General features: G+C 38.7%; 1 protein-coding gene across 6 annotated transcripts in view; it reads right to left on the reverse strand.

The window, feature by feature from the left end:
* Window positions 1-15,726, reverse strand: part of Oxr1 (oxidation resistance 1) — a 354,230-nt gene that overhangs the window by 159,768 nt on the left and 178,736 nt on the right. Inside the window, exon 2 of one of the 6 annotated variants that reach the window (XM_026789477.1) lies at window positions 9,410-9,494. The exons of the other annotated variants lie outside the window; for them this stretch is intronic. Within the exon in view, the coding sequence (XP_026645278.1) occupies window positions 9,410-9,428 (19 nt within the window). The 5' untranslated portion in view covers window positions 9,429-9,494. The remainder of the gene's footprint in view (window positions 1-9,409; window positions 9,495-15,726) is intronic. 6 annotated transcript variants of the gene reach the window in all.

Here is a 15,726-nt window from a genome sequence, read left to right on the forward strand (position 1 = left end):
TAGTTGATATGCTATATTGATTACACATAGCTGATATGCTATATTGATTACACGTAGTTGATGTGTTATATTGATTTCTCATAGTTGATATGCTATATTGATTACACGTAGTTTATATGTTAATATTGATTACATGTAGCTGATATGCTATAGTGATTACATAAGGTTGATATGTTATATTGATTACACATAGTTGATATGCTATATTGATTACACGTAGCTGATATGCTTTAGTGATTACACGTAGCTGATATGCTATATTGATTGCACGTAACTGATATGCTATATTGATTACATATAGTTGATATGTTATATTGATTACATAAATGAGATAATGTCATCAAATGATGTTCTTTCGCAAACAAGAGCTACACCACAGAGGGTCAGGGCTTGTGCTAGCATCTCCAGAGAGATCATACTCAGGGCTATGAAGGTGAAGCTACTGGGTGGTAACTGAATGACTGAAGACTGCTTTAGAATTAAAACTGTATTTATAACCAAAGGATTTTCCAGGGCTCCTCCCACTCTTCCACATAGAAGGATATAAAGAGAAAACAGCTGTTGATGAGTTGAGAAGCAAATTTCAACAAAAAACCTGGCCAGCTCCTTGATCTTGATCTTCTCAGCCCACATCCACAGACAAGAAGCTATTCCCTAAGGCTGGTACCCCAAAGGCTATTGGCAGAATGAATTCCACAACAGTTTAACAAAGCAAAAACTGGCCGGCCCCTTGATCTTGGTCTTTTCAGTCTCTAGACATCTAGTGATAGATGTTTGATTGTTTATAAGGAACCAGTCTATGGTGTTTTAACCTAACAGGTAGAATGGAATTGAACAGTGATGAGATCATTTTAAAAACAGGGATGATGGGTCCTTGTAAGAATTCAAGGTGCCCAGTGCAGATATAACTCCAGAGGTTATAAAACTTAGAACTCTGGCAATTGTGCTCACACACATTTGCTCACATACAGTGTCCACCAGTCATAGATTCACCAGATGCTTACTGTGTGTACCCGTGTATCTGCAACTGAGCAAATCCCTGCAGAAATGATTATCAAGAAACAAAGATTCTGGCCTCCTTGAAGTTTACAGTCTAGATACAGATGGGCATAAAGGGAAAAGGGAGTTTTCTAAAGGGAGAAAGATGGGGGATTTTGCAGTGAGATGTGTGACATTATTAGAATTTCCTTTGTTTCATGAAGAATTTCTTTTGTTTCTGTGTAGGCTGTCCCAATTCCTGTGAGGCGATGATAGCCCATGGCTTAGATTTACATTGCTGTTGCTGTGTTGCTGCTGTTTCCCAGTGGTCATGTCTTTGAGGTTTTGAGGCTGTTGTAATCATGCCCAACAACAGAATAACTGCTTTGTTCTGCTTTAAGACATTCACAGATGTGCTGTGACTATTTTTGTATTATGATCAATTGCAGCAAGGGGCGGGATCCTGTGACTGAGTGTTTAGACAAGTAACTCTTTTTCTGCTGCTGGTTTTAGGCATATTTTCAAATACTTACAGACGACATTACCTCCAATTCCCCAAATATTTTGAGAACTCTAAAAATCAAGTCCAAGAATCTCTTCATATGAATAGAAAATGACACAGCAATAGTCAATACTCATTCCTCTAATAAATCTAGCATTTTCACACAAGTAGCTTCCCCCAAAATAATGCTCACTCAACATTAGCAGGTCTTCACTATTGCACACTCAACATTAGAAGATCTCTATTATTGCACACTCAACATTAGCAGATCTCTACTATTGCACACTCAACATTAGTAGGTCTTCACTATTGCACACTCAACATTAGCAGATCTCTATTATTGCACACTCAACATTAGCAGATCTCTATTATTGCACACTCAACATTAGCAGATCTCTATTATTGCACACTCAACATTAGCAGATATCTACTATTGCACACTCAACATTAGCAGATCTCTACTATTGCACACTCAACATTAGCAGATCTCTACTATTGCACACTCAACATTAGCAGGTCTTCACTATTGCACACTCAGTATTAGCAGACATTCACTATTGCATAGTCAACATTAGCAGGTCTTCATTATTGCTCACTCAACATCAGCAAATCTTCACTATTGCACACTCAGTATTAGCAGATCTTCACTATTGCACACTCAACATTAGCAGATTGTCACTATTACACACTCAACATTAACAGGTCTTCATTATTGCACACTCAACATTAGCAGATCTCTACTATTGCACACTCAACATTAGCAGATCTCTACTATTGCACACTCAACATTAGCAGGTCTTCACTACTGCACACTCAACATTAGCAGGTATTCACTATTGCACACTCAGTATTAGCAGATATTCACTATTGCACACTCAACATTAGCAGGTCTTCACTATTGCACACTCAACATTAACAGGTCTACACTATTGCACACTCAACATTAACAGGTCTACACTATTGCATACTCAACATTAGCAGATCTTCCATTGTTTATCCATCATCGAATCAGAGAAACTCAACTGGCTTTAGTAGACTTTGCTGCACCATTGTGAAAAAGCAATTGCTCATTTTCCATTATTGAACCGTTTCACTTTCCACTGAACCCTTTATATAATGTCATGTCTTACAGGTCATATTTCTCTTGCTCTTTATCTATTTCTGTGCATTGAGAGGTTGCAAATATTTATCCATAAGCAAAAGAAACTGAGAGATGAAGTAAAGAGGAAAGTTTTTGGCTTGCCTATCTTGCATGGCTTCTAGAACATTCTGATTTTATGGGAGGAAGACTAGAGTAGGAGTCAGGAGTGGCATTAATTCTCTGACGTGGAGTCTGTTTATGGAATGAGTGAATTTAACTAGATCATAGCTGTTGGGAGCTGGGGTATGAACTAACACCCAGCTGGGGGCCCTGTTCTGAAAGCATATGGAACCTTCCGGGAGCATTGCTAGAGGAAACTGAGACACCTGATGGCTCACTGAGAAAAGATTCTTGCTGCTAAGCATGACCTGAATTTGGTCCCTGGAACCCAGATGCTAGGAAAGAACTGACTCCTGCAAGTCACCCTATGACTTCCACACATGCTTCAAGGCACACACATGTGCACACACACACACACACAAATAAATAAATGCAATAAAATCACCTTAAAAAGAAATTGTTCTCTCCATGGAAATATCCAATAAAAATAACATATCTACTAAATTTTAGATTTGCTTTTTAAAAGGATAATATTTCATTGATAATTTTTGTGCAGAAATGTTGAATTAATAATAGTTTGCACATTGTATGATAAGTAGAATGTGTTGTTAACTAAAAACCTTCAGACAGACTTTCTCCTATGATGAATTTTAGACTTACAATTGGTTTTATTATTTTTATCTATAGAGGAAAGCAAAATAGATTTACATAGCTGTATATCAATCAAAAGCAATCTGACATCTGAGGCGACAGTGTTTCTCTGCTGGTAGTATGTTCATGTTTAATTGATTTCCAATAGAAATTATTCAGATACATCTTAAGGAATATTTCAATAATAAGGATTAACCTTTTATCTTCTAAAACTATACTAATGGAAAATCTTGCAATCTTCTTGTCCACTTCACCTTTTGACAGGATGGTAGTTGCTAACAGAATGCCCATACAGGCAGAGGACGGCTGAAGGCTGCACACGTGGGTGGTTGCTAGGAAACTTGCTTTCCACTCGGGTGATGCACAGCTCTCTTTCCCCTTGGATTTTTTTTTTTACGTCTTGTTAAGAATATCATCCTGTAAATCACTCAGAGAGGGTTTTCTTTTCTGCACGTAAGAAGCAGGATAGGAATGAACATGCAGACATTTAGAATGTTAATTCTTCCAACACTGCTCAAGCCAGTGCCATTGAGAAAATGAACAACGACACATAGAACACAGAAGTTATCCCGTGTGCTCTTTGTAGCATGCCAGTGGGTGCAAGTGCGTCACTCAATGTATAGAAAATGACCCAAAAGGCTTAGAAACACAAACACCAAATTTTTCTCTTCTTCTATCAGTAAAGCTTGCCTGTAGATTCCACCAAGAACAGGTACCCTAAAGGCACATGAAAGGAGACCATGGGGAACCACTGCCTTCCTCTTTTAATGGCAAAGTCTGAGCAGGTGCTGAGAGCAAATCTTTGGAGGGTTCCCTGAAGTCTGTGCCAATCTTGCTCATCAGTGCCACGGCTGCTGAGAACCCCGCCTGCAGCTCTGCCCATCCTGGCTCTTCTGGGTCTTTTGAAATCTACAAGAGTTCTCCCTGCCCTCCACTACCAGCCCTTCTGTGGGCATCTCATTCCCTGCCTGCAGTTATTTCTCCCTTAAATCTTTAAAGTACTTTTTGTTTTCTTAAGGGAATCGTGGCCAAGGTAGCTTCCATCAGTAAGCAGCCATCAGAAGAAATTCACATTCTGCTGTCAACAATGTCATCTCAGCTGTGCAAAAGACGACAGTGGTTGTTCATATCAACTGTAAACATAATTACATCATTTCTATAGAATCCCTCCCTATTCTTGGGTGTAGATATAACATTTGCTATATCCTGTCATGGGACTCTTAACCCCATGACAGTGAAGTAACCCATCAGCATAAAACTCAGAAAATGATACGCAAAGTTCATATGTTCATATTTTCCTCATTGCCTTGGCCTCAAGCCAAATAATGAAAAATACAGCTATTTTGCTGTTTGTTATCTGCATAACAGATTTCAAACATTTCAGCTCAATCTGATGATATGCAGCAATTCATGACCATTTTATTGAGGAGAATGGGAATTAAAAAAGAATAAAAAAATCAAAGCTTGTAAACCATACAGGAAATTTCCTAAAACCAATAAATTTATGATGGTATTATGCAAATATATGCATGTGTAATTTTTTAAAAATTCCTTGGCAGAATAACATCTTTTTATGAATTTTAAAGTTCTTTATAATAATTCATGTCTAAGAAGTTCTTCCCCCATAATTTCTCGGGTTTTTGAATTCTGTGTCTTCCATTCTTAGATGTGCCATCAGCAAACAGACACTTATTTCAGGACACTTAATTATTGTTTTCTTTTGTAAACTTGTTTCACTTTAGAATTTTGAAGTGTAATTCAAGCTTTGAAACAGACTGTGTATATCTGAAGCCTTCGCTCTAAGGACCTTGGGAAGACAACCTATTCAGTGTATGAAATGATGTGCTCTGTTGACAAAGACTGAACACAGTACAGAACACTGCTCTCACACAGAAGACAGACTTAAGTCCGTTATTCCATCTGTCCGTGACTGGAGTCTCAGACAAGCTGTTTCTCATAAGCCTTCACCTTGTATGTTTGCTAAGAAAAGGTTTGTACACTCATCGAGATGAACTGGGGTGATTTGCACTTCCAGAGGCCATACAAGCTGTACCACTGATTTAGCCAGAGTGCTGGCATCTTATCCCCATTTCCTGCTCTGGTAGAGCAGTCAATATTAACTACTCATCCACCTTTCCAGGCCTCCAAAATTATTATATTATAGTAGACTGCTATTTATGTCTTATCAATTAAGCATGTAACATATTTTAAAGGATATAATTATTAAAAGATATGCATTTCACATTCAGTTTTTGGAGTGACAAAGAATCATCTGTTTAATAACACGGAGACTAAAGTTCACAGAAATAAAATTCCTAACAACGTGTTATAGGGAAAAGATACCTTGTATTTCACGTTTAAAATTGAAATTTTAAGTTAATATCATTGCAGTGGGAAAAGTATATGTTTTGTGTGGAGGTCAGGGGCAGCTTACTTTCAGCAATGGGTTCTCACCTGCTATGGGTGTTTCTGCCAACCATCTTACTAGCCCACACCTGGAGTATAGACCAGGCACTATTTGACTGAATCGCCAAGACAGCTGCCTCTTCTACACTGCTTCTTACCAATGCACAGGCCTAACTGAGACCAGTAACACAGAAGGACGAGAAGGAAAAGGAAATGATCTTGGGAGCCTGGGGGACACACCCCATCTGACCACTCATTTTAACTGCTCTCCAACTAGGTATCTTGTTTTATGTGCATTTCTTGCTTTTTTAAAACTAAAAGTCCTAAAGGAATTTGTGAAAAAGTTCTGCTGAAATCAAGATATGTGTGTGTGTGTGTGTGTGTTTGTATCCTAATCCTAAAGTCCTTGTTTAAAACAAACAAACAAACAAACAAACAAAAATAGCAAAAGTATTTGTCATGATTCATACTTACTCTTAAGGAACTTGTTCAAGACTCCTTGGGAGAGTAGTTTTAGTGATCTTAATTCTGATTTTCAAAGCAAATATTACTAAAATTTTATAGATCTGGGATTTAGGAGGGTGTAAAATATAGAAACTGTAGAAGTCCTACTTAGTTTTCGTTAGAGAATATGCATACACATACTTCCCAAGGCCAACCCTACAGAGAGTTTGCAAATACCAATGGTACTGTCTTAATTTAAAGTACAGAAATGGCATAATTAATGCTTCAATGGGAGCAATATATTAGTTACAAAAAGATGTTTCAAATATGCATTTGAGAAGCTAAATTACATGCGAACAAGATTAGGTACATAACTGTGCTCATTGGTTGTTTATTGATTGTTCCTTAGGAACCATAAATGACTTCCCACTTCTATCAACTATAGCAACAGTAACAGAATTAATACAGGCAGTATCACACATAATGAATTGCTAATAGGAGATTGGACATGTACTATGGAGAAAAAAGAAATTTAATGGGAAAAATGTAGGGTCTGAAGTCAAATTTAAGTTTAGATCCTTGCTTTAACACTTACAAGCAAGGTGACATTGGACAAACCAGATGATCCTTCAGAACCTTACTTGTAAAATGAAGATCAGAAATCGTGCCAACACCAGAGTTTACTGTATGTGCAATACTAGTTGGCTCCAACTATATGCAATTTCTCTCCTGGTGTGGGAAAACCTTTTGTATATGTGTTGCTTTTATTGATTAATGAATAAAGAATCTACCTTGGCCTGTGATAAAGTAGAAAAGAGCTAGGTGGGGAAAACTAAACTGAATGCTGGGAGAAAGAAGGTGGAGTCAGGAGAAGCCATGTAGCCCCGCCAGAGACAGACTCCGGATGCAACCTTGCTGGTAAACCACAGCCATGTAGCGATACACAGATTAATAAAAATGGGTTAAACAAGATGTAAGAGCTAGCCAATAAAAATCTAGAGTTAATAGGCCAAGCAATGATTTAATTAATACAGTTTCTGTGTGGTTATTTCAGGGCTAAATAGCTGAGAATGAACAAGCAGCCTCCAATAACACCCTCCCTCACTACTTAATGTCTTTGAAGAATGCTGTTCCCCAGGCATCCACGAGGAACCTTAGCTTTGTCTTACTGCACACGAAGTGCCTCATTATGAGCCATCCATGTCACTGAGCTTGTCAAAACGGTCTGGGATCCTGAAACTAAAACACAAGATTTTTCCCATTTTGGACAGAGAGCCCACCTTAGTGTAGAAGAGCAGAATAAATTGAAACAGTAACAAACACGGCAGGGTGGGGTGGCATAAACAGCTGAACATGTTTTTCAAAAACAAGATGCTATTTTGAACTTTGTTTGAAGAAATGTTGTGCTAAAAAAACCTCAATTCTCAGTGAAAATTCAATAATTTCACTTGGATCAAAAAACATACAATCTTGGTTCCAAATAGTCAAACCAAGGACTCAAGGCTCCAGGAAGTCATGAGGATCATGGAGGGGGTTCAAAATGACCTAATTTGGCTGGAGCAGGTATTAGAATCCAATCATGCCCAGGACCACAAGCAATTTAGAGAAGGTGGGAATGGATTTACAATAGTTTGATTTGGGGTCCTGTCTTTCCACTATTAAGAATTAATAGTGGTCACCAGGCCATCTGGCACCTCTCAGAGTATCCCACAGGCCCATGCAGACTATTTCTTCACAATTTTTAACACACAGCTCATACGTTCTCATAGGAAATCTACTCACGGGTAAAATGTTTGCACTGGCATACGCCTTGATAGAATCCCAGATATCACAGATGAAAAGGAAGGAAGTGCTATCCCATCCATTTCTCTCTTTCTCCCCCTACCCAGCTCTGTCCATCCTTGGTTCTTATCTTCTCAGTCCTGCTAGGAGATCCTCCTCCATTCTGGATGCAGAGGACATCCCCATCACCCTCAGTCCTAAACCAATGTGAAGTCTCTTGAGAAGTTCCATGTTTTCACTGCGGAGATCTATGCTTGACTTCCCATTAGAGTCACCGCAATGCTTAACTATTATAATACTACTGTCCTTCCCAATCAATGTTAGAGACCCACCTCAAAGATAATATACCCTTCTGTTGTAAAGCCACCTCATTCTTTTGTTGTTATTGAGCTAAGTGAGATCTCCATTCTTGTAAGCTCTCAGGGTATTTGTGCCCACCTGGATTATGTAGGAATCACTGTACGTTCGCTGACTTTGATGATCTGGGCTAGCAGCCAGCTCTTAAAGCTCCGTTACTGTACAACTAGCTTCCACACCGTCTAGTACACGGCTACGATGAACTAGACATGTTTGCCTTCCACAAACTCATCACAGCCTACTCCTCAATATAATGGTACCCAGCAGCAGGTTCTTCGGGATACAATCAGGTCGTGGGGGTGAGGGCCTTTAAAAATTCGCTTAGTGTGCTTATAACATTGAGAGGAGAGAAGAACATTCTTTCTCTCTCTGATTCCATGCCATGCAGAGGGACAATGAGAAGACGGTTGACTGAAACAGGCCAGCATCTTAGGCTTGGACTTGCCAGTCTCCAGAATGAATGGTTGTTGTTTAACTCCACTCTATGGCCATTTGTCATAGTCATTTAAACTGACATAGACAACTGGTTTTTAGGTAACAGATAAAGTGTCCATTTGAATTTTTAAGGGAGTTGGGTATTTCTACTTATGATAGGGCCCTTTGTAACTTTGGCCTGAAAAAAAAAAAACACAAAAACTGGATGATCTGTGAATTTGAGTGACAAAGTTTTGGTCGCTTTTGAGTGTTATTAAAATCATCTGCAGGAATTCAGGCCTGGAGACATCCCTAGCTGATGGGTAAATACTGAGGGTCTGTGATTGTTGACTAACAAAGGAAATGCTACTGTTTTCTAAAAGCCTGGCACCTGCAGGTCTCACTAAGCTAATGTCCTAGGTCTGGAACTTGCCTGCAAAGATGAATATCTTACTTGTGAACTAAAGATGGCTGTAAACAAAATGCAGATCTCAAAATACAGGTCTTTGCTTCCGGCATCATATAGCAGGAGGAAAATAAGAAAGATGGTCTCCACTTGGGATCATTCCCAGCTTCATTTCAACCTGTTGACTTTCTGTTCCCATCAAGTAAGAACCCCAGAAATCCACAGAGACAACCAAGAACTCAACCCCAGTAGAACAGCGAGGACTCACAAGACAGCTTGAGTTGCATGTGCACAATCAGATGTCAATCCTATGGTAAGTAAGGCAGGTACTGCTTTGTGGGTCTTGAATTCTTCTGGGCCCAATAAAGAAAAGGGAACAAACAGAAGGGCAATTATAACAACTCTTTAAGGTCTTTATAACTTGGATAGCAAAAAAAATTTTCTGTGTTTTATTAAATTGAATTGAACTCTATACATACCTGATAAGTTTAAAATAAAACATACCATGAACTTTCCTAGTCAAGGAGAAAATAGAATAACTAGAAACTAAATGCAGCCTGGGATCTGGATATGACCCTGGAACCCCAGAGGACACTGGGTAACAAGTATGGAAATTGTGGTAAAATAATGTTTTGTCATTAACCTTTCTAGCTCTGACCCTATTAAGCTATCCTCCATGTACTTGCTCTTTAATTTTGCTAATATTCATAACAAATGGGGAGCTTATAAATTCAACATATGTTATTTCCAAAGTCCCATTCCTTCCATACTAATTTATGTATTTTTACCCTTTCTGTGTAGACAGAGATGCTCATTAATTTTATTAAAGAAGGCATATATTTTCGATTGAAGAATTTAGTTGTCATTGTTTACAGCATTTGAAGCCAAAAAATCTCAGCTGTAATGAGAACATCTCCCCTTTACATCTCTAGCTCGTCATCAAGCTCTTGTGGATTTATGATCTTCATCTCTCTGGGATCACGTTGCCTCTCTCTCACTCAAGGTGCTCATCACTCTTCATTAGAATGATTTTGGCACATGGCCTTTCAGTTAATACCTGCTGCATGCTTTCTGTGTGTCAGGTACTAGTGATTAATTCAATTCATTATATTATCCAAACCCTCTTACATACCTGAGTGGCAAAGGAGAATATCTTCTAGTTTCTTAAGGACATTAGATGTCAGGAAGGTTACATGATTTCTCCCGTGTCACAGAAAGACTACAAACCAAGCCTAAGTATATATTATTCTATAATCAAATCCCATAAACAATATGTTACTCAACATCTTTTATCCCTTACTCTATGAGTCTGAAATATTCTTTTCTACATAAGCACAGACATACCCATTCACCCTTCAGGTGATGCTGGAAACAGCTCTTTACAAAGCAAATTTATCAAGACACTTTCCTAAGCAAAACCCCTTCCCAAGCTCCCAAAGTGCCAAAGTTAATCTGAAGTCTAAAGTAGCTCACACAAGTCCTTACCGGACTGCTCCTCTCTTTGGAGCCACCACTGCAACAATTGATAATGATAGGCAATCCGCCATCTTTAAAAACCACTGTTGAATTGAGGCTTGAATATGTTTATGTAGAGGCAAAGTCGAAAATAAACATGAGAATTTAGAGATGCGGCATCATTGTCTATGCTCCTCTCTATCTTATGTAAAGCATCTAGTAGTCTAACCCAATCTTAGTCCCCACGACACACTGTTTTCAAGAGTGTTTCTCAAATAAAAAAGATCACAAATTTGAGGGTTTTTTTTTTAGGGTGTTTTGTTTTTTGACAGTGCTTGCTACGTTTCCAAGACTAGCCTTGAACTCACAATCCTAAGGTCTCAGCCTTGGAAGTACAGGATCACAAGGGTATGTCACCATAACCAGCTTGAAGAGTTGTTAAAACAGGCTGTTATGTGTCCAGGTAGCATACCTGGAACCCTGCTCTTACAGCACATGTTACAGTGTGCTCTTGACTCTACTGAAACAACACTTGAAAAGACCTTGAGATGCAAACGACCTATTTGTAGAGGAACCTGTTTTGAACTCATTTGTAAGATACTCTAAAAATATAGCTACAAAGTTCAACTCTGAGAGCACTTAAGATATTTTATCTCCAATACAGTAACAGCGATGTGTTTTGCTCCTTATAGATCAAGGAACCATGAGAGGAAATCAATGGCTTCTCTACCAATATGTATTAAAATTTAAGCAACAAAATAAATTCCCCAAGTCTGTGTAGCAAGCAGGAATGCTAAAGTGCAGCAAGCCAGAGATCCTACATACTCTTACTCCCATACTGATGCAGTGCTATCCGTATTCACAACACTGTGTTTTTAATATTTTTAGGAAGATACTTATAAACTAGATGCATCGTATATGTAATATTTTTATGGTCAGTTAAAAGTAAATTTAAATTAAATTAAAGTAGAAGGAACTTAAAAAAGAATCAGAATTTTAGGAATTCTAGGGACTCAAATGGCCACAGCATCATTTTTAAATTTCTCAGTGGAGAACTGGTTGCAAACCATCCTCCCTGCTTGCTCTATGATGACTTCTTATTGAAGAAACTCACGCTGTGACCAGATTCTCAACATGCCAGATATTCTGTTTTCTTTCTTCCTATTTATCTTGTTCATCCAAGATTGTCTATGAGCACAAATAAAAGCCATACAAAGCAATAAAATACAGACATATGTGGAATTTGCAGGAAAGGCTTCCCAGATGAATGGCCAAAGAGAACTGAGAGAACAGGAAGCCAAGGCTTTGACTATGGCTTGGCCATTGTCATTTTGGCTGGACTATGAAGAAATTAGAGCATTAATCACTCAAGGAACACTCATATAAATGCCTGATGATCTACCCATCCAATAGGTAAACAGTATTTCATTTTCAAACATATATGAGAACAGATCAATAGAGAATATGATGTTAAACTCAACAGATTAAATTTTTGTTAGGTATTTTTACTATAAAGCTGTTCTTTAAATCTTCAGATGAATAATGCAAAGTTATTAATTGTAGTAAAATTAGGTTCAAAACCTTGGAGAGGACTGGGCATATGGCTCAGCAAGTGAAAGTACTTGTCTTCCAAACCTGAAAACCCGAGTTCAGTTCTCAGAACCCATGGCAGAGAGAAAACAGGATCTCAAAAGCTGTCTTCTGACCCCACATTACATACACATACTAATAATAATTAATAAAATAAAACATTTAAAAAATGTTGGAGGGCCATGTCATACATTTTTAATCCCAGCTCCTGTGAAGCAGAAGCAGCCAGATTTCTGTGAGTTCAAGGGTAGCCTGTCTACATAGCAAGCTTCACATTAGCCCAGTCTACATAATGAGACTCTGTCTCAAAGACAAATAAATACTAAAACAGGTCATTTTTATTGTGAAAACAGACAAAAAGTTTTCAGGTGGACTGGGAGAGTCATCAGAACCTAATATTTTTATTTCTTATTGTTTTTATTGAGCTATATATTTTCCTCTGCTCTCCTCCCTTCCCCCCCCCCCTCGCCTACTACCCTCTACCATGATCCCCATGCTCCCAATTTACTCAGGAGATCTTGTCTTTTGCGGTCAGGTGTGCAGCTCCACCCAGCAAAGATGCAATAGATACAACCATGATAACAGCAATAGCATCATAGCTGCATGGCCTTCCCGGTACATCACCTCATTTTTTAGGTGTAATGTGTGGAAACACCCATGCAATTTGTCTTCATGACTCCAGGAAGCCATGTTATTTATGAATGCTCAGAGTTTGATGCTGTGTGTGCCAATGTTCCAGTGAGGCTAACTCAGATTAATAAATTTCTTCTTAGTCACTGTAAAAAAAATATCGGAGGGAACAATAGTAGAACATTTTTCTCCCAAATGTCCTAGGTTTTCTATTTTCCTAGGTTATATTATGGATTATAATTATGAACATGACAAAAATTTCATGGAAGAACATAAATACTAAATTATTTTACATGTAATGAAATATCTTTAGATATGATTTAGAAGGGTTTTTTTTTTAAAAGGAAACTGTAGCAATTTGAGTGAGAATGACCCCCATAGGCTCACATAGTTGAATGTCTGGTTCCCATTTAGTGGAACTCTTTGAGAAGGACTAGGAGGTGTGGCCTTGATGAAGCGGGTGTGGCACTGTGGAAGAAAGTACATTGTGGTGGGGTATAGGGTGTGGCCTCTGAGTTTTCAAGAGCCTACACCATGCCCAGCATCTATTTCTTTCTCTGACTGCTGCCCACACATCAGAATGGAAAGCTCTAGTACTATGTCTGTCTAGTTCCTGCCATGCTGACCATGGATGCCATGATGACCATGGACTCACCATCTGAAACTGTAAGCAAGCTCCCAATTAAGTGCTTTCTTTTATAAGAGTTGCCTTGGTCATGGTGTCTCTTGATAGCAACAGAAAGTAAGACATAGTTTTTTCTTTTCTTTTATTTCTTTCTTTTTTTTTTTTTAAAGATTTAGTATACTACATTCTGCCTCCAGGTATGCCCACGCGAGAAGAGGGCACCAGATCTCATTACAGATGGTTGTGAGCCACCATGTGGTTACTGGGAATTGAACTCACAACCTCTGGAAGAGCAGCCAGTGCTCTTAACCACTGAGCCATCTCTCTAGCACCAGACATAGTTTTCTTTTTGGAATATAAATATAATACCTTGAAGTTTCTTAAAACCTATACTCTTTAAAAACTAGTGTGCTGATTTTGATTCCTGTTATTATAATAAAATATCCCAATGTACAGAACCTCGGGAGAGAAAGGCATTATTTGGGTCACTGTGGTGATACTTTGTGCTTTAACAAATAAAGCTTGCCTGAAGATCAGGGTGCAGAGCCAGCCACACACTAGTTAGCCATAGAAGCCAGGCAGTGGTGGCAAACACTTTAATCCCAGCACTCGGGATGTGGAGCGTGGAAGGGATATGGCTGAGTGGAGAAAGGAATATGAAGTGGGAGGAGACAGGGGCTCAGGATTCGGTCTGAGGTTTTGTAGAGATGGCACTCAGTCTGAAGACTTGTAGAGACAGGATTGCTCATTTGGTCTGAGGATTTCATAGAAGTAAGAACTAGTGACTGGTTGATCTGCTTCTTTCAGCCTTTCCCCCCTAATATCTGATTCTAGGTTTTTATTATTAAGACCAATTAGAAATTGTGCTACAACAGAACTCCAGGTTAAAGCGCATTATTGCATGGAAGCCAAGGCAGGAACCCGAAACTGCTAGTCACATCATATCCATGGTCAAGAAAAGAGAGAAACGAATGAATGCATGTGGGCATCTTGTGCTCCGTCCCCTCACTACACATATAGAATCCAGGACTCAACCTCAGAACACGCTATTATTCAAAACAGCAGATTCATCTCACCTCAATGAATGCAATTAAGACAATCCCCGAAGACATGCCAGCAGGTCAGCCTGATCTAGATAATTCTTCATTCAAAGTCTGTATCAAGTTGACATTTTAAACTAACCATGACAAACAGAAATACTGGGAAAAATACTTCACTGCCCCAAACTGCCATAAATTCTGTTCTCAAGTGTTGAGAATAATACGCTTTTCTTATGAGTTCATCATTTCTTCTGTAGCCACAGTTCCGTGAAAAAGAGCGTTCATGGAAGTGCTGTGGGTAGAGAGGACACATTCCGACGGCTGATGGTGCTGAAACACTTACTTCAATAGGGACTTGGCAAATTTCAAACATAATCATGATTATTTTTCAACCATGAACAATGCCTTTTTAATTATTCTACAATTTAAACCAACATAGGCTTAATTAGGCAGTTAGAAATCATTACATAAGTTGACAGGTATAATTTGTTTTTAATAAGTGATAAGACTATTATGCTCCAACTCGCACACAAAGCCACTACAATTTGCTGACAGAAACCTCAGGGTTATTGGCATTCTTTAATCCACTTATCACAGCTATGATTAAGCTGTTTCCTGATCCTAACTTGATTGCTTCTGACAGAGTACAATAACAGGCAAAAAATGAAAAAAGCAAATGGACAGAACCCACGTGGTGGTGGCCACACAAAAACAGGGTTGACAGGCGACATGGTGAGTCGCAAGCGCTGCCAATCTGCAGACAGCAAACCAGCTCTTTCCACTCTTTGTAGTACTTTCTGCTACTCAGTGAATATCAGTTATTAAAGTTACACAAGTGGTTAGTTTTGTTTTTTTTTTTAAATCTGATTTACTTTGAAGGAAGTAAAGCTTTCGTGTTTTTTCTAGAATTTAAAGGTGTCCTGGAGATTTTTCTTTGACTTCAGGACTTAAAGTGAATTTTAAATAGGCTAAATAAAAACTGCTAAAAAGGCCAATCAAGTGCTCCCCCTGTTACCAGGGAAATCATGGTCCCCTCTTTGGGTTTGTCATCACATTAATAATAGAGTTTAGACATGGCTGGAGAAGGAAGCTTAAGGACAGTTTTATTAGAGATTCAGAGATCAGTATGTAATGGAAGTCAGCAAGTGGCTGGCTGTAGGGCACACATGCAGCTGTAGGGCACACATGCAGCCATAGAGGACAGAAGCAGCTGTAGAGCACACACATGGCTGTAGGGCACACACG

The sequence above is a fragment of the Microtus ochrogaster genome, unplaced genomic scaffold, assembly GCF_000317375.1.
Source record: "Microtus ochrogaster isolate Prairie Vole_2 unplaced genomic scaffold, MicOch1.0 UNK19, whole genome shotgun sequence".
Lineage (NCBI taxonomy): Eukaryota > Metazoa > Chordata > Mammalia > Rodentia > Cricetidae > Microtus > Microtus ochrogaster.